The sequence below is a fragment of the Suillus fuscotomentosus genome, assembly GCF_016647785.1.
Source record: "Suillus fuscotomentosus strain FC203 chromosome Unknown F5891scaffold_51, whole genome shotgun sequence".
Classification (NCBI taxonomy): domain Eukaryota; kingdom Fungi; phylum Basidiomycota; class Agaricomycetes; order Boletales; family Suillaceae; genus Suillus; species Suillus fuscotomentosus.
Genome location: NW_024539563.1, coordinates 55,187 through 74,237, shown reverse-complemented (window position 1 = coordinate 74,237; position 19,051 = coordinate 55,187). Strand labels below are relative to the sequence as shown.

The following is a 19,051-nucleotide window of genomic DNA, read 5'->3' as shown; positions in this document are numbered from 1 at the left end:
ATCTCCGAAAGGTAAAGGTAAGAAACGTCAGAAGAGTCCGACTCCTGAAGATCCGGAGGAGATGGAGACGGAATACGATGATCAGGCTTGGGTGGCCGCAGCCAACAGTATAGTGGCGGAGCTGGCTAGGACTAACACCCTTTTGGAGAGAAGTATTCAGGCGGCGGAAGGCAGCAGGGCTGCAGCGGACCGGATGAGCTCCGGAATTGAGCTGTTCCTTCAGCAACAGAGGGAATTTCAAGCCATGTTGTTCGGACATATTCGGAAGGGATTTCGGACGTCTCCGGGTCCGGAGGAGGAAGATGAGGTGATGGAAAGGGCGTCCGGAAGTGATGCAGGCGGATCCGGAGAGGCGGATGGGTCTATGGAGATGTAGGAATTTCTGGTCCGTTTATGCTTCTTCTCTAAATGTACTTGTATTTCGTATGCACACTATGTACTTCAAAGTTGAATAGGACCGGGTTTGTTCGGATATGCAGCGTGGAAGTCCGAAACTAGTTCGGATGCGTTACCGAGCTCCGTAGCAAGTAACCATGAAGTCTCCTCGTCCGTTCCTTCATATCCGGACCATCGGACGAGGTATAGGAGTTGACATTGTCTTCTCCGACGGTCTAATTTTGAGTCCAAAACTTCGGATATCTCATATTCGGGTTCTCCGTCGACTTCGACCGGAGGCGGAGGCGATTGGATACGATTAGGAATGGTATTGAGTGTGGCTGGTTCTAATTGCGAGACATGGAAAACTGGGTGTACGGAGCGCATGGAATCCGGAAGTCGGATGGTGAAAGAATGCGTACCCGGACGAGCTATGATTTCGAACGGACCTAAGTTCTTTTCCGAGAGTTTCTTGGACGGACGGGTGGATCGGAAGTATTTTGCTTTGACGAAGACCGGATCTCCGATTTTCATATCCGGAGCAGGTTTCCGTTTGGCGTCCGCAGGTCCTTGATATCTTTCTTGTGCGTGGGCCATTTCTTCTCGGAGGAACTGATGGAGTTCGTCAAGGTCTACTGCATAGTCTCGTGCGCGGGCGGATGAGAGGTCACGTTCCGGATGAACGGATAGGTTCGGATGATATCCCTTATTGGCGAAGAAGGGTGATACTCCGGTAGTAGCACTCGGAGCGTTGTTATAAGCGAATTCTGCCAAGGGAAGTAGTTCCGACCAGTTATCCTGCTGATAGTTGCAGTATATCCGGAGGTATTGTTCAAGGGTTTGGTTCGCTCGTTCGGTTTGTCCGTCTCCTTCCGGATGATATCCGGACGTGAAGTGGAGGACCATATCTAATGCTTTTCCTAAGGACCGGAAGAAATGCGATACGAATTCTGTTCCTCGGTCCGAAGTGACATGGGATGGAACTCCGTGCTTGGAAAACACGTGGAGGACGAATAGACGAGCGAGATCCGGAGAGGTAATGGTGTCGTGGGTAGGGATGAATATAGCTTGTTTGGATAGACGGTCGATTACGACGAGGATGGCTGTAAAGCCGGATGAGTCCGGAAGGTGCTCGATGAAATCCATGGATATAGAATTCCAAGGCTTTTCCGGTATGGGTAACTGCTTGAGCAATCCGTAAGGTTTGTGTCTCGGAACCTTAGCTCGGCCGCAGGAAGTACAAGACTTGACGTAGTCTTTGACATAGGTACGGATTCCTGGCCAAGTGTACTCGCGTCGGATGATATCTAGCGTCCGGTTCTGTCCGAAGTGTCCGGACAACGGATGATCATGAGTATTCTGGAGGACGCGAAGACGGAGATTATTAGATTCCGGAACATATATACGGTTGTCGCAGCGGAGGAAACCACTATCGTCCACCGTCCATCTCGGATCCGAAGGTTCCGGAAGATGTTCGGATGCGATAGGGTCATTAGGAAGTGCGGTCAGGATGTCTTTCCGGAGCTGGTCGATATCAATCAGAACGGCTGCCCTAAGAACCGGAGTTACTAGAGTTGAGGCTCGGAGGGACGAAGCTAACTGTTCCGAAGTGAATACCGGACGGAAATTGTGAGGGTTAACTCGAGCGTAGTCCTTATCCCCCTCTTTGGGATAGACGTCCCAGCGTCTAGTAAGGGAATCCGGTTTAGCTCCGAGTTTTCCGGGACGGAAACGGATGACTAGGTTAAACTGATGGAGGAATTCCGACCAGCGGGCCTGACGGCGAGAGAGGAGTTTTGTGGTAGAGAAATACTCAAGGTTCTTATGGTCCGTGACAACGTCTATCGGCTCGGCAGAGCCTTCAAGGTAATGTCGCCACGTCCGAAAAGCTTCATGGATGGCTAGAAGTTCCTTATCGTGAGTGTCGTAGTTGAGTTCCGGAGCGGTAAGCGTCCGAGAATAAAATGCCACCGGACGAAGCTCTGAGTCCGGACATACTATGGAAAGTATTCCGGCTATAGCGTAGTCAGAGGCGTCGGTTTCTACGACTATCGGAACATTCGGAATCCAGTGCGTAAGCACCGGAGCGGACGTGAAAGCTTTCTTGAGTGTTTCAAAAGACTTCCGACAATCATCGGAAAAATCCCAAGTAACCCCCTTGCGGGTAAGACGGGTGAGCGGAACTACGATGTCCGAGTAATTGAAAATGAATCGACGATAGAAATTTGCGAATCCGAGGAAGGATTGAATATCCTTAACTTTCCGAGGTTCCGGCCAGTCAACGATGGACTGGATCTTCTCGGACGACATGGTCAAGCCGTCCGGAGATAGGATGTAACCAAGGTATTCAACGGATGTGGTATGGAACGCGCATTTTTCGGGTTTAGCATAGAGTCGATGTTTTCGGAGACGGAGAAGGACTTCTCGGACATGTTCCTTATGGGATGCAAGGTCTTGGGAATAGATGAGGATGTCGTCCAGATATACGATAACGCATACATCCAGCATATCAGCAAACACGCTATTGACAAAGCGTTGGAATGCAGCCGGAGCGTTAGTGAGACCTTCCGGCATTACCAACCATTCATATGAGCCATAACGCGTTCGGAACGCGGTCTTCCATTCGTCTCCGTCCGCTATCCGGACGAGATGATAAGCGGATCGGAGGTCGATTTTGGTATAGACTTTAGCGCGGCTCGGAGAGTCTAGGAGGTCGGTAATGAGAGGTAACGGATATCGGTCTTTCTTGGTAATCTGGTTAAGTCCACGGAAATCTACACAGAGGCGAAGGGAGCCATCCTTTTTCTTGACAAACAGGACAGGAGCTCCGTGAGAAGAGGATGAGGAACGGAGGAGTCCGGAGGAAATATTTTCATCAAGAAACTTCCGGAGGGCTGCAAGCTCAACTGCAGATAGAGAATAAATGGTTCCGAGGGGCGGACTAGTTCCTTCCTCTAACTCGATTTTGAGATCATAGGGACGATGAGGAGGAAGTTGGCTAGCTTTGCCCTTATCGAACACATCCGAGAATTCGTGATATTCCGGAGGAATTCCGGACAGGTCCGGAGGATCGGATGAAAGGGAAGCGGACCGGAGGTCTACACCGGTCGGACGAAGGTAGATGCTGAACTGTTCCGATCCTTCCAATTTGCAGGCCCGGCAAAAGGCAACCGCATTGATCAAGGAAATGTTGGGGATGGTTTTATCAGCGGAGGTTCCGGATGTAGTCGGAGGAGGTAAATCTTCCATCGGAGGATGCGGATCCGGAGACGGAAGCGACGTCGGAGGTGTCGAAGGCATTCCATGAGAAGTCGTTCGGAAATCGATGCTGCCCGAAACCCAGTCAATCAACGGATTGTGTAGGGTGAGCCAGCTATATCCAAGAACGATAAAACAAGAAGAATCCAACGGAGTAACGTAAAACGTATCGGAGGTAACTACACCGGACGGAAAACAGATAGGCAAATCTATAGCTTCGGAAATCATATTATTACAAGTACCATCAAACAAACGGAGAGAAAGCGGAGATATCGGATATGTAGGAATTTTATTTTTTCGGACGAAATCAGAGTCTATAAAACAGTGAGAGGAACCACAATCAATTAGTGAAGGAAAATCAGAAATATCAGGAAAAGTAGGAATAGAAACGTATGGACAAAGAGAGTTCGGATCGGAAAGAGAAACAGCATTGAGACGTAGCTCCGTTGCACGGGTAGAGTCAACGCAACCCTCATCCCGTGCGGAGTCGGGAGGGTTGCGGACTATTTTTTTGCTTCATCCGAAGCCTCCGGTTTGTCTTCCGGAGTTACTACTGCAGCGCGGCCTTTGGCAGCACGCGAAGTAGACTTGGTGCATTCCCGAGCCGAATGGCCGGGTCCACCGCAGAATAGACAGAGTTTGTTATCCATCCGTCTCTTACGTTCTTCGGACGTGAGCTTCCCGTCCTTTCCTAACTTGGAGGTAAGGTCCGGAGGTTTAGAAACGGAGGATGATGCGGAAGTAGCGGGTTTGTCGGATTTGTACCTCGAAGGTCCGGACGAGTTGGAATTCGTCCGATCGGACGTGGTTTGCTTAGGAGGAATGGAGGTGGTGGGTTTAGTTTCGCGGGCGACTTCTCCCTTCCGTTCCCAGTATCGAGCGTCGATAGTCTGGGCAAGGATCTTGTATTCGGAAAGGGTGGAAGGTTTACCCATGCGACTGATTTCGTCTTTGATACGAGCCGGAAGTCCGTTATAGAATTGGCGTCTTAGGGCACCGTCACCCCAGCCACGGACTTGTGAAGCAAGACGCTGAAATTCAACAACATATTTATTAATGCGTTGTCCGTCACGCATATGAAGTTGCTCCAATTGCATTTCCGCATCTCCGGACGGATCGTGCGGTCCGAAATTGGTTTGGAGTTCAAGCATGAACGCGGAGTAATCATCCATCCAATCCGGACGATCATCGTCCTCGTCGGCTAGGAGATCCGGTTCGAACCACTCGAGTGCCATACCCTTAAGGTAGGATTGGGCGAAGTTGACTTTTGCCCGTCCGGAACGGAAGGCTTTGGGTTTGCTTTGGAAGTGGAGCTCGCATTGGACGAAGAATGCACGAAGCTTCCGAGGCTCAGTGCCATCGAAAGTATCGGGCTCACGGATCTTGACTTTAGAATCTTCGGACGAGGTCGGACGACGATTGTTGCGTGCGAGATTGTCGATGGCTTGAGAAAGCCGAAGCATGACACGGTCTTGTGGGTTTAACCCGTCAAATTCATCATCGTTGTCATCCGGTTCATCATCCGGATCACCTCCGAAGTCATCCGGAGGGTTTCCACCAGGAGTATCTTCATCGTCCGGAGGTCCTTCGTCATCCGGATCACCTCCGGCAGGAGTGCGCGTAGGGGTTTCCGGATGCGGACGATTCATGAGTTGCGAAATACTTTGAGCAGGACCGCGTGATACACGGCGCTGAGAGAAACTGGTGAAGGCGTTAACTACGGATGTCGGATCGCGTCAGGTGGACGAAAGTCCGACAGCGTGCAAAGCGGCTTGGTTTACTTTAGTAGGAGCCATGATATGAGTAAGTGTACTTGGAAAGGTGTGAGTTCGAATATACTGTTAAGGTCATACTCTCGTAAGATCGGATCCGAAGGACTTCGGCCTCAGCTCGTACGCTGTGCCCCTTTCCCAAGTACTGTCCCTTATTTCAAAGTACTAACGATAACGCGTCCGAAGGTCCGGACGGGTCTCGTAGTATATCCGGAAGTCTTCCGGATATCGGAAACGCGTATAAGGCTAATCCGGACGTATCCGAACTAGAAACTAACAGAGTAAAGACTACCCGAAGGTAGAGCCGAGGATATAGACTATCGGAATCTATCCGAAGTCTCGGAGAGTGACAAGAGTAAGGAGAACTCAAGTCCGGAGGACAGAAAGAGGACAAACTAAGATGATATTCGAACTGAGGTACTACAGGACATATACACGAGTTTATATACTATGAGGATAACGGAAGTATCAGTAAGCAAGGGTCCGAGGCTATGTACGAAGCATGTGCAAAGGTTATCAAACGCGAGTCGGAAATGAGACATAGGTTAACGGATCAGTAATCATACCGGTAATAAGCATAACCGAAACACCGGGAAGAGGAAATACCGAATAGGCTGTGTTTAACGTTATATGAAACAGGAAATGAATTAGAAAGCTTATCGTAAATCGGATCGGAAGCGGATCTATACATCGGACCGGACCGGATCTCAGGGTCCGAAGTCCGGAAGAGAAGCGTGAATATATGGGATATGACAGATGAGTTGGAACACCTAGTATAAGTATCTTAAGTCACAATCACACAAAACAAAAGATCACAACCACGCACCTTATCCTCAGAGACAATGAGCTCGACAATATAGTCCATCAGGCCGGACTTCGTGAACTCAGCAACCTTAGGTGCAAGGGAGGCATGTAATGTGTGTTGAACTCCGTCGGTTGATTTGGAGTTAAGAGGGATGGCATGACCGTGAATTGTGATTCCTCGTTCATTGCAGCAGTCTCGGTAAAGGGGGAAGTGGAATTTTGGATTGCATGCGATGTGGGTGCAGCAGGTTGAGATACTGCATTTAAAAAAACACTGGCCGGATGGTACATCATTGCCTCTGGACTTGATGTTAGTTCAGTGCGATTATTTTGACATTGAGACTTACCTGCATATCTCACACCACCAACCATCCTCGTGTTCTTGGGTGTGAGGGTTCATATGGCCCTTCTCTTGTGTGAAGATCGTCTTTAAGTCTGCACTACACTCATCTTTCTTCATCGGCCTGTGATGCTCGCCGTCCTCATCCCCCAATGCCTTTGTCCTTTCACAAGCTTCCTCTTTGTCTTCTTCCTCCTCCTTGTCTGAAAGTCCCTCTGCAGCAGGGGGTTCTTCATCATCATTGTCACCATGATGGTTCAGGTGGGAGCCGGTTTGAATTCGTTTGGGTGCGGGCCAACCCTCAGGAGCTGCTGGTGCTGGTCACTTTGCTGGAGCACTGTTGACAGCGTCACAAATCTTCTCCGTTGGTTTAATGGCTCGTCCCAAGCGACAGGACATGAAGGCAGTAATCTTGCCATTGGATGTGGCAGGAGGTGGCGATGGGAGCATGGGGGAATCATCATCAGGATTGTTGTACCACTTGATGTCCTTAGCGTCTTTCAATTGGCCATCAGGTCTAAGTGCACACGACATTTGCACAGCAGGAAGGGTGGATATTGGACCTAACGTAGATATTTAGACCGCAAACCATAACATATAATTATACTAGCGCACCTTGAATATACCACTTCCACACATGGAAAGATGAAATCACCTGTAGACTGACATTCAGCACTGAAAGATGTGAATGAGAATCCTAAATATATGTTCTTGACACAGTAAGATAGATTAGAATACAAATAATGACATCTGGCTAACCGGAACATTACTGAGGAATGTTGCCACCACAAAGTAGAAGCCATTCAGGCTCTTGAATCTCCTGTGATTGATATATTCAGGGCTGACAATGCCCATTGTTGCCAGGAGATCGTTTGTTGCCAGGATATTGTTCAATAGTGATGATGGTGTCGAGTGAATCAGATATGGAAGCTCCCATGGGGATCCTCCTCTGCAATTCAGTTCAGATGTGTTTGGACACATCCGAACAGTGTTCATGATTTCTCGGTATCAGCTGAACCCTGAACCTATGTGAAGGTTCGGTCTGGCGGCTATCCTGAACCTGTGACCGGACCATAGGTCAGGTTCGAAAAGATTCGGGTTCAAACCGAGGTTCCAAACCGGACTCCGGCAGCACTAGTTGGCTCACAATAGATAAGAGCCCTGCTTACTTGAGAGCTAATCTAGATGTGCCAATTTATCAACAATATTTGCTCAAGTGCATCAAATTACATGTTGAAATTACAAGTCGTTAACCTTCCCCCCTACAGCTTTTAGCCTGATATCCAGTATCTGCTCAGAATGTAATTGCTCTATTATCTTTATCGTGAGTGTAGGGTCTTGATTCCTCCAGGCTTCTTCATCCTTAGGACTTATACACTATGGAATAACGATAAGGTCGTTTTGGCAGCCATGCTATCAACTTTTGCAGTGAGTTGCATGTAATGATGTGGCTTTCTGATGCAAATGCAGCATCAGGCTGTAATTGTGGGGTCCATGGTTGCCCTCTTTTCCACAACTGCGACTGCGCCGTGTAAGAATTACTCTCATTTCCTGTCTGGAAATTTTGACCCAGTTTTCATTTCACAGTTGAGACCAGTGCAATTCCAGGCATCACAGGCAGTTATCAGTCCTCAGGAAGTGCTAGCCTTTTTGTCCCTTTCCTTCTTTTGTTCGGATTGGAATTGAGTATGTCGATGAGAATCGATATGTAAACACCCTTTAACTCATGCTTGATACAGTGCTGATTTCCCTCATGCTCACAGACACCCAGATTGAAGGTCTTGTACAGAATTTGCCAATAACATACCAATTGCTCAACTGTCTTCGCATGTACAGAGTTTGCCAATGTCATATCAATTGTTCAACTATCTTCACATGTACAAATAGGACAACAATCATGATATGTATTCAATTGGCAGAAAACATGAATGCATGGTATGCTAAAAGTAAGGACTCGTAGTAAAAGAACTTAATCAAGCAGAACCTGTAGATGATGATACTTTGAAACATCATTGCCGTCAACCTTGAAGGACTGCGGCCCTGTGTGAAAAATATATATATTAGTATTGAAAAACTCAAAAAAAAACTTGCCATCCAGATGCAGCCCACGAATGAAGCTGCTCTACCAGCTTTGGTCTGTGATAAGGATCCCGAATGATATTGTTTAGTAGCCCAAGCATCTTGATATAGATTGACTTGTACTCTTTGGCGGAAAACTTCAGGTACAACTTTCCATTACCATTCTTGACTAAACTGTTGAGGATGCAATTGAACTTGAAAAGTGTCAGTATATTGTCAAGTAAAAGTATCACAACATACCGCAGTGCAAACCAAAGCTAAGCACTCCAGTGGTAGCTGCTCACAGAAAACCTCAGGTCTCCTGTGAGCAATATGATAAGACCCGGTATAGAAGAACAAAATGGCAGCTTCATGGAGCGCAGGGTGAGCAACATTTCGAGTTTTCCCGAGACTATCAACACCATTGCAGAAAAAAAAGACAATTCAAGTAGTTTTGCAGCGCGTTCCTCGACCCACATAGCACTGTTCTTGGGGGGGAACATGAGATGGCAGGATGAGGTCATACATAGAGGGTGTGATACTGATAGCGATTTTCTTGAGGTCCTGAGCGCCATGTCGATAGATCTTCAAACAGCTGAAATAAAAACAAGCACGTCAGATACAGGCATGCGGACCAAAAACACAGACACACCAGCTTGGCCATCTCAGGCTTGTAATCAGGCTAAATATCTAATAGACGAGTGAGCAAGCTGTTTCGAGGGGAAAAGAAATACTCACTGCCTTCGACTTGTTGGCCGCTTTCGAGCCATTGTACAAGTGAAGCTGTAAGAATCTCAGAGATGGTTCCTGACAAGCCATCAACTGAAGGTCGGGAATGGATTTTCTATTGTGTGCTGAACACAGCACTCTCCCTTCATTTCCTCCAGGAACCTCTTCCAATGAGGACCATACCAACCCAGCTGTGTAGCCTTAGGACCTTCACCTGTTATCTTGGCTGATACCTTACGAGCTTTGGTATTTGTATCACTCGGCTTGGAATTGGGAGGTTTGGTCTCAGCCTGACACAAAAGATTGAGGACCACAGGATTAGGCAGGTGGGGATGTCCATTTCGCTTGTGGTGAAGCTGTAGAACATCATCAGGAATAGTCTCTGTGGGCTTCAAGGAAGAGAAGGTTAGCAGACTCCAGAAAAACAAATAATATATACCTGGATCATATTGCCATTGTCACTGGACGTGCCAGCTGCTAAATTCTTCTCAGCCATATTATCATCCTCATTGTGTGAGCGTTGAAATTCAAAATCAATTGGAAGAGCAGTGGTGACCCAAGGTTGTGAAGGCTCAACTTCCTTTGAAAAACCTGTCTCATGCTCAGTGTGATCAAAATTGTGAGAGTGAATCACTTACCAGGATGTGCAGTAAGGTGCCCATGCGCTGCTCCCCATCTGACCTCCTGGCCTTCAACGTCACCTTCTTCCTCTTCTTCTTCCTCATCCTCCTCTTCATCATCATCAGTGTGACCTCCATCATCATCATCATCATCATCATCAGTAGATGCCTCTGAACTTTCGGATCCAGTATGTCCAGCTCCTGAACATACATCTCCAGCTGACAATAGAGCAGGGTCCAGGTTCTTGTGGAACGTAGTGTTAGGTTGCATACTCGACCTGGATTTTGAAGGTGCCGGTTGTGCCAAATTGTTGTTTCTGGATGTGGCAGTGGGAAGAAGACGCCTGTTGGGATCCAAGGAAACTGACAGAGCACATTTTTCCCTAGCGGCCGTTACAAAGGGGTTATTAAGTGCTTGCAAGTCAGTGTCACGAGTTCCAAATACAAACCATTATTCATTCCTAAATTCTAAGTCCTTTAAGCGCCCAGTCACAGTGCCTGTACCTAAGAAAACATTTACTGTTGAAGAAGTTCCTATTATTGCATCCATTGTAGAATTACCAGAGTCATGTGACTTATCAGACAATGCCAAAGATATTGACGTCATGCCTCGCGACACTCTTGGAATGTTCCAGAGTCTTACTGCAACTGCGACACATGTTATGACATCATAGTTATATATAGAATCGTACGATACCTTTAATTATTCTGATTGGTTAGTTAGTTCACACTCAGTTTCAATCTCAGTTTCAATATATGTATATAGGTAGCTCGACGTAGTTAGTAGTTCTTTAGTTCAAACCTCTTGTATCTCCTAGTGAGCAATCCAAGACGTACCTGCTGCCTTATTCTCTTTGTGACTATTCTGTTGTTTGAGTCTTAGTCTCTGCCCTGCGTTAATTCATTTAAGGGGTTGTGACAGTCGGGCTCTGTGCTGGGAGGGACGATAGACTGCACAAAGCTGAACCAGCCACCAGGTTGGCGGTGAGAAAAGGTGGGTTGCATATTCAATGCATCCGTGTCAGTAGTAGGAGTGAGAGCATTCTTCGTCACTTTACTGGTAACTTTCTTCCTCCCTGTTTTAGAAGTTGCAGGATCGACCACTGTTTCTGAGACTGTTACAAGTAACATCGGCTACATGGCCCCCTATCATTTTTTCCTCTTTTCATCCTTGTCCTCGCCTACCTCTGGCTCATACTCCTTTACCGACTATCCGTTGACCAGATCCTCGGGACTGTTCCCACCCCTTGTCTCCCTCTTATTGCACCAACGTGCGAATGTGCCTTTGGGCTATGACTCGTCCTGACTCATGCCACCAATGTGGCTTTCCTTATCTGCTCTTATCTTTTCTCTGACTCATGCGTGCTGCACATTGTATCTTTTAACTGTTGGTTCGTTCCAATGTTTCTCGGTCTCATTCCGCATTCGACCTCCCATCACTCATCAGGCTCTACTACCAGCATACCTATACCACTTCTGTTTCCCTCTACTCTTACCTACAGTACGGTAGCCTTGCCCTAAACCCTCTCCACTTAGTATAAGTAGTCGGTCATCTTGTACTAGATTCTCTAACTTGAATCTACTCAATCTTCCCTCAAACATACTTCCCTCTGAAGCCCCTTCAGCTTCAGTCTCTAGTATCTTTTCTTAGGTGCTCGTCGCGCCTAAGTCTACCTCAATCGACTACTCATCATTCGGACAGGACAGTCCTTACTTTGAGAATGTCAGTGACTATGAAGACATCCGTCTTAGAAGTCATGTGACACATGCGTCTCTGATATCTGCCGACTCAACGTCGCCAGTCTCAGTCACTACACTGGACCCTTCTGGTTACGTCACGAACATTAGCGGACGACGCCCCTCTTAGGGCTCTGTCTAACAGATCTATTTGAGTGCATAACAAAGATGGTATATGGCGGAGGAGGTTTCTGTCTGTATTCAACATTAGCATCTAAGATCAATAAAAACAGACTTGCCTTTGAGCAACTGCCACGACCCTTATGAGACAGTTTGAGTGCAAGAAGATTGGTTGGTACATCTAAGTCAAGGGAGGTGGAGCCCTTGGGCTGAGTAGTCCATGTGGGGGCATCCAAGAGAGCACCAATTTTTTCCAGCTGCTCTGCCCTACCTCCTTTTCCTGCCCTAGGACGCCCAGAATGTCGAACTGATGGTTTTTCTGCAAGAATTGGCTCCTGCAACACCACAGATGCCTGGGCCCCTGCACGCGACTTCTTTGCAGAGTTTGCTTGACCATCAGAATCCACAGCTTTACACTTTGTTTTCTTCTGGCTAGCACAGGGAGGCATGACTGGACTACACTGAGAGTAGAAATAGTGATACAATCAGTATGAGTAAATCACTGGGAGATACACACCAACTTTTAAGGCTCAGAAAAGTTCGACTCATAATCAGACAATCACAAATACATGTCAAATATCTCTGGTGCTTGCAGGTAACATGAGAGAATCTTGCAAAGCTGAATGTAATTTCTTTCAGAAATATGAGTCAAGCGCTGCCTGCATGTAGAGAGTGTGACTGAGCATGTCGAAGGTAGTAGTAATGATACATGCTTTATTTTACACTAAGTACATAATGGGAATATCATGTGACTCATACTTGTATCAGATATCAACATATGTAAATGTGTCAGGTATGTATTACTATTGGATCAAACTCTACTCAGTTTTGTTCCTCTTCAGCTTGGGTATGGCTTCCATCATCCACCAGTGATCAACCACTTGCTTCTGTCGTGTCTCATCTACAGGTGGTGACGCACTTTCCTCATTGTTCTGGGGTGGCATGAGTGAACCTGCCGCTGAGAGAATTACCCATTTGGAGACTAGGGGCCCAGGAGAGTCCTCCTTTAGAAGTGCAGCGATGTGTCTACCCAGCAGATCAATTACATTATCGAAATGCAACTGATTAGGGTTTTTAATGAGGTCATACCACTCTAACATGAGTGGAAGAAGAGATTCAAAGTAGGGATCAAATTGTCAGGAGAGTTCCTTAGTGTGATGTTCAGATTGATGAAAAAATCAAGTCTTGCTGTCCCCGCACTTTTGGTATGTGGACGCAGACCATTCTTGCATTATCCATTTGATGTGCTGTAATGAATACTGTGGGAGAATAGTAGGGAGAACACACTTCATGCCGAGAGGGCCCCTGAATTCGATGCAGACCCAGATGAAAACATAAAACATCGATTCGAGATCATCCTGATAGACATGTGTGACCATGGGGGGTGGGTATGGTTTTGATCATGAGGCTCATGTACCCAAGCGCTCATCGGATGGATCCAGTGTGTGGAGGTAAAGCTGGAAGAGAAGGGACCGCGACATGAAAGGTACTGTGCCCTGAGGTTGTAAGATGATATTGATTTAAATTCATATCCTAGAAACAAATCAAAACACTAACTGTGCCCCCAACACTGTACTGATTGCCTCATACAATGTCTACAGCAAACTCCCAATCTATCAACATCCCATGGGTGCCATCACCATCATCTTCAATCATTGCATTATTCAAACTTCAATCACGATGAAGAACCCGGTTCTGCTCTACCGCTTGTTTCTGAACTGAATATTTTGTGAGTGCAATGGTTAAGTACATGTACATACGATCAAAATCACTTACTCTTAATAATATCCAGTATCAAGGTCAAGAACTCTGCGCGCAAATGGAATTTATACAAGGGTTGCGCTGAAGGTACAACAATTCAGATGGTGAGTCTGAACAATGTTGGGTCTTGCAGAACCTAGCTGCTATTTGACCCTAAAGGGTTTCTGGACTAGGCTTAAGGCTCAAAGGAGAGGAAATATCATAGAAACTTGGTCAGCCCTCAGACCCATACTGGTAACTGGTGAAAAGATTGCTTGCTTATGTAAGCTACAAAAGTGCCAACATAAGGTAAGGTAAAAACAGTCTCTACAAGCCCAGCCAGAAATGAATCCCTACAGCGCGTGGGGCTTCAAGACCAGGTGAACATGTGTATGGGAGGTGCCCTTTATGCTGCACAGGACCTTTTGACAATACTTCACTGTTTTGTCAACCTCGCCAGGTTCCATCTCCACAAGCCAATATTCGACAAGGCAAGGAACACCACAGATCCCATCCATTTTCTCCATCATACAAATTTCATTCAGGACCTCTGATTTACTCCCGAGGACCCAGTGATCCTTGACGATATACTCTTCCTCATCCTTTCTCACCAGATAGCACACTGTGCCACGACCAACAAGACCTTGAGTGGAGAATATTAGATCCAGGATATTGTATGTATTCTCATTTACTCGTATTTTTCCTATTGGCTCTGGGAGGGGTCCACTCAAAGAATCGCTAGGGACTTTGTCTATGAGGGGAACCAGGTTTGGAGGGATGTTGGCTGTGGGGTTGGGCACCGCATCCTCTATGGTATGTGGGGGCTCACTCACGATCTCTTCGATCTCGATGGTCTCGCTCTCCATGATCAGTGCATCTGAGATCACTTCAGCAGTCTGGTGAGGAGAAGGTGAGGGTTTGGCAACACAGAAATCAGGGGATTGAAGTGTGCGATGAAGCATGTGTTTCAAGATAGTAATTGTGGGGTTGAGTCTGATACACTCGAGATTGCCAAAGACAATGGATGAAAATATCCATAAGTACTTGTCCAGCTCTCGATCGATATGTGTGCAAGGGCTGACAACTCCGCCCAAGTGGTCATATAGATGGATGTGAAGCTCGCGATACTCATTGCAAATGGAGACCAACAGTGCAAAATGTCTCCACAGTTGGTGTTTGAGAAGCAGGTAAGCCTTGGTGTCAAGAGTTTTGGCAAGGGGATGTGAAGGTAAGTAGGCACTTGAAGTCAGCTCACATATGGCCTTGATTGTATCCCATCTAGCCTCGATATCATCAAGCAGGGTGAGGTCTGGTTTGCGTGTGATTTCATCGCCACATATTATGGACAAGGAGTTCAATGCACTCCAGATATGAGATAAGTTATGCTTCTGAGTGAGTGCAGGCTTCTGCAGGAGGAGGGCAAAGGTAAGAAGGTTATTGAAGGATGCAAACACCTGTTTGGTCATCCATGGTTTTGTAGAATCGCGGTCAATTGCATGGAGCACTGGGGCTTTGTCACTACTGGCAGAGCTGGCATTTGTTGACATTATGTCGTCCTCAGGCTGGCTAAGACTCTCAACCTGTGACTCAGAGGCAGCAGGTGCACCAGTGTCATCGATGATATCCCAATCTCCCGACCTCTGATCTGTGGCACCACTATTTTCTCCTTCCCTCTCTCCCTGGTCCATGCTACTGTTCTCTCTTGCCTGATTACTTCTCTCCCCACTGGCAGCGAGTTTATCTAAATGTGACTCTGGGAGTGGCCAGTTCCAACGACATGCATGCGTGTCATAGAGTGGTACGAGGGTTGCTTCATCTTCAATGTGCTGAAATGCTTTGATCCTGGTATCAGGGTGGATTTTCTTCAATGGAACTTTGAGATCCTTTGCTCTGGGAACTTCAGTCATACAGGACTTGAAAATTAGCAATAATACATGGCCGAGCTCATCACTGTTGGCAGGTGAAGATTCCTGCAAAATCAAGTGAATAAGTTCCAAGCTGGTGAGTCAATCTATTGTTGTTATATCGTGAACCTCAGGAGCTGACATCAAAAATGTCAGCTTCATCCCCGAGGCCCACTGAGCAGAAATGTTTACCGAGTGGCATGAGGGAGCACTAGTATGAATGCATGGATACAGGTACGAGAACAATCTTTGATCCATTTGGCATGTCTACTACAAAAATGACCCTATCTTGTATCAAATCTCAGGCTGATAGCACAAAGAAGGTGCTTTTATCCCAATATTCATTCAGCCAAAACTCAGCAGCATGCTCTAAACTGTTATATGCTGAGAGATGCTTGTCAGCAGTAGCGCCAAAGCGAGGGACCAGTTGAACAGGAGCCCTCAATTGAGATACCAGAATAATGTCGCCCATCCAGTTTCCATTCAAGTGTTTTGCTCACTTCAGTGTGTAAAGCCATGTGGCTGGATCATAATCATTTGAAAGATCAAAATCTTGGACATACGTGAGGAACCAATCCTTCCAGGACCATTGTGTACCACTCTTGCCAATAGGTCGCATAATGAGTCTAATCTGCGTGATTGTATGACCTGTAACAGTGAGTGAACATACATTTATTGTAACACAAGACAGAAAGTACCCGAAAGATAACTACTAGGCCATGGGTAGCCTGCACTGGTCTCAACAATGACTGTATCATAACAGCCTAGAATCCACGGGTTGTTTGGTGGTACACAATTTAGCGTCTGAGCTGGTTTGATTGTGTGAGTGTCGTGGAAGTCCATCTCCTGCAAGCAAATTTTGAACCAGACTTGTACTTTGTCGAACAGGAGGATGGCAGTAGATCCAGCCCTTCTGGGGCCGCTTATTGAATAAACATGCTGGTGTCCATAAGCTGCCTCGCATTGAAGGAAATCAGCTATGGCTGGTCATAGATCTGGTAAGCCAAATTTAATTGCGACTTCATCAATGGTGATGCTCCGAATGGAGGGGTCATATCCAAGATGAAAGGCAGTGCGTTTGTCAACAAAGGAGCGAGGTAGTACAGGCACAGAACCCACTTCTCAATGCTGAAGTGCCTTCACAATTGCAAAGTAATTTATAGTTTGGTGTGGGTGTTGAGTTGGGTTGATAGGAACATCTTCTGTGCCAACATCAGCTTCAATATCGCTATCTTCAGCATCCAAGTCAAACCCCTCTTCCTCACCCCTCTGTCCGTGATCCAGAAGGCTAGTGGCGAGCTCAAAATGATGACATTTTTCAGCACGGTCGAGGTGTCGACAAATTTGTGTGTTGTAATTGTTGTTATTGCTTGATCTGGCAGGGTCTTTGATCTCCATAATGTGGGCATGTTCAGTGATGTCGGCAGACCACTGTCCTATGACACCAGAGTTGTGAATGCTGGGAATGATACTCTGCATTAGCTCTAGCTTGGGAATATAAAAGTTGTCGATGTTTCTATTGTCCTTCCCCCAATGAGCCCCAGCAGCAAGGATTACATCCTTGTTCATGTGAAACTCAGTTAGAGCACCTGAGATGCGCCCAAGATCTTCCTGGTCAATACAGTGGCTCAAAAAAGTGTCTCAATGTTTGTTGGTTTTCATGTAATTGCTTTCTTATGAGTCAGGGTGTGGGAATCTGACTATGCTATAGGAAGGTGTCAGAAAGGTCCACCTCCCAGCTATATTTATGTTCCCTATAGCGTGGGAGGCCGACGCTACCGTGTGAAGATATGGACATCTTAATCTGATGACTCATTGAGACACTTTTTGACTTCAAGTTTGACCAATACAATCTTTATAATTCTAGTACTTTGTGTTACCTCCCTTGGCTTTAATCACTGCTGCTATTCTTCTGGGCATACTTTCTATCAATCTCTGACATTCCTCTTTGGTAATTCTTTTCCACTCTACCACAACTCTCTCCCATAGTTCAAATAGCCCCTTTGGAGAATCTTGATAGGCAGCAAGTAGTCTTTTGAGTAATTCCCAGAGATGTTCAATAGGATTGAGGTCTGGAGACTGTGCTGGCCATGATAGAACATTGATATCATGGTCTTCAAACCATTTGGTGGCCAGTTTTGAGGTATGCTTGAGATCATTGTTCTGCTGGAAAATGATGTCTTCTTCATCAACACCTGACTCCTGCATGCTTCTGAGCAGACACTCCTCTAGAATGGAGACATACTGCTCTGCATTCATCCTCCCCTCCACCTCACACAAAATCCCCACTCCATTCCATCCCATCTAGCCCCATACCATCAAGTTTCCCCCTCCAAACTTTAGTGTGCCTTTCACCTCTCTTTCTCCTAGTGGTTCTCCTGCCTTTTTCCATACATATTCCTGACCATCTGACCCTAGTCTATTGATTTTGGTCTCATCTAACCAAATAACCCTCTTCCAGTCCTCTATAGTCCAGTGTTGGTGCTTTAGAGCAAAGGCTAGTCTCTTCTTCCTATGAGCTGGTGAAAGAAGTGGTTTCTTCTTCTTGGTTACAGCTTTCAGGTTAGCTGCCTTGAGAGTATTTCTTACTGTTTGGGTGGAGACAGTGAAGGGGATGATGGAATTAATGAGTTTGGTGGCTTGAACAGCATTTGAAGCTTCTCCAGATAGAATAGAATAGACAATAGCTCTTTTGTCATGAGGGGTGAGCTTAGAGGGACGTCCCATATTGATATTTTCTTTGTTTGGAATAGACTTCTTGATGACTCTAGCAATAGTAGCCCTGCTAAGACCAGTTTTGGAAGCAATCTGTCTAGTAGATAGACCAGAGGAGGTAAGAACAAGGATATTATCCTTTTGAGCAGGAGAGATAGACTTCATAAGGATTATGAAGGATTTCATGGTTTAGCTTGTACTTATATAAATGTCAGATATTAAAATCAGACCATATAATTAATATGACACCATTTTTTGAAATATTTAGTAATGATATTTTGTCTAGGTGGTCTGATTTATCTAAAAGAAATTAAAGTCAAAAAAGTGTCTCAATGAGTCATCAAATCAAAATGTCCATATCTTCACACGGTAGTGTCAGCCTCCCACACTATATGGAACATAAATATAGCTGGGAGGTGGACCTTTCTGACACCTCCCCATAGCATAGTCAGATTCCCACACCCTGACTCATAAGAAAGCAATTACATGAAAACCAACAAACATTGAGACACTTTTTTGAGCTACTGTATGTGGCGACTGTATGAGATACCAGAACTGCATGAGTGCATGTACAGCAGTGATGACACAAGGAGGTGCTGCATCCACACTGATAGCAATGATATAACATTGAATTTCTTGTTCACAGCGACCAGTGACTTGTTTTAATTTGGAGATGCCACCGTAAAAGTGTCGATAACTGGTGATGGGCTGTAACACTGAGAACCGGAAGTCTATTTCAGAATCTCCAACAGCGCGAATGAGCCATTGGGTGTCATGGTCAAAGAATTCTTTATGATGATGGAGTGATTCCGGTGTAAGAAACCGGGAGGGGTCTGCTAGTGCATAGTCCCACCAGAACGGTTTGTCGACACCATTCAG

At 46.2% G+C, this 19,051-nt stretch overlaps 3 protein-coding genes across 3 annotated transcripts; all 3 read right to left on the bottom strand.

Annotated features, from left to right (window-relative positions):
- Positions 1 to 6,112: 6,112 nt before the first annotated feature.
- Positions 6,113 to 10,227, bottom strand: F5891DRAFT_1192505 (uncharacterized protein; the record flags this gene model as incomplete). The annotated part of the gene is made up of 14 exons (XM_041367616.1): positions 6,113 to 6,175; positions 6,232 to 6,508; positions 6,557 to 6,857; positions 6,903 to 7,112; positions 7,165 to 7,246; positions 7,309 to 7,498; positions 8,659 to 8,822; positions 8,869 to 9,019; positions 9,092 to 9,192; positions 9,260 to 9,289; positions 9,346 to 9,414; positions 9,468 to 9,725; positions 9,776 to 9,927; positions 9,975 to 10,227. The coding sequence occupies 14 exons, from the start codon at positions 10,225 to 10,227 to the stop codon at positions 6,113 to 6,115; spliced, it is 2,301 nt and encodes a 766-aa protein (XP_041222426.1).
- Positions 10,228 to 11,800: 1,573 nt separating this feature from the next.
- Positions 11,801 to 12,262, bottom strand: F5891DRAFT_1192504 (uncharacterized protein; the record flags this gene model as incomplete). The annotated part of the gene is made up of 1 exon (XM_041367615.1): positions 11,801 to 12,262. The coding sequence occupies one exon, from the start codon at positions 12,260 to 12,262 to the stop codon at positions 11,801 to 11,803; it is 462 nt and encodes a 153-aa protein (XP_041222425.1).
- Positions 12,263 to 12,631: 369 nt separating this feature from the next.
- Positions 12,632 to 15,659, bottom strand: F5891DRAFT_983078 (uncharacterized protein; the record flags this gene model as incomplete). Its single annotated transcript, XM_041377289.1, has 5 exons — positions 12,632 to 12,906; positions 13,231 to 13,309; positions 13,371 to 13,388; positions 13,976 to 15,523; positions 15,600 to 15,659. 5 exons carry the CDS (start codon positions 15,657 to 15,659, stop codon positions 12,632 to 12,634), a joined length of 1,980 nt encoding a protein of 659 aa, XP_041222424.1.
- Between the last annotated feature and the right edge of the window lie 3,392 nt (positions 15,660 to 19,051).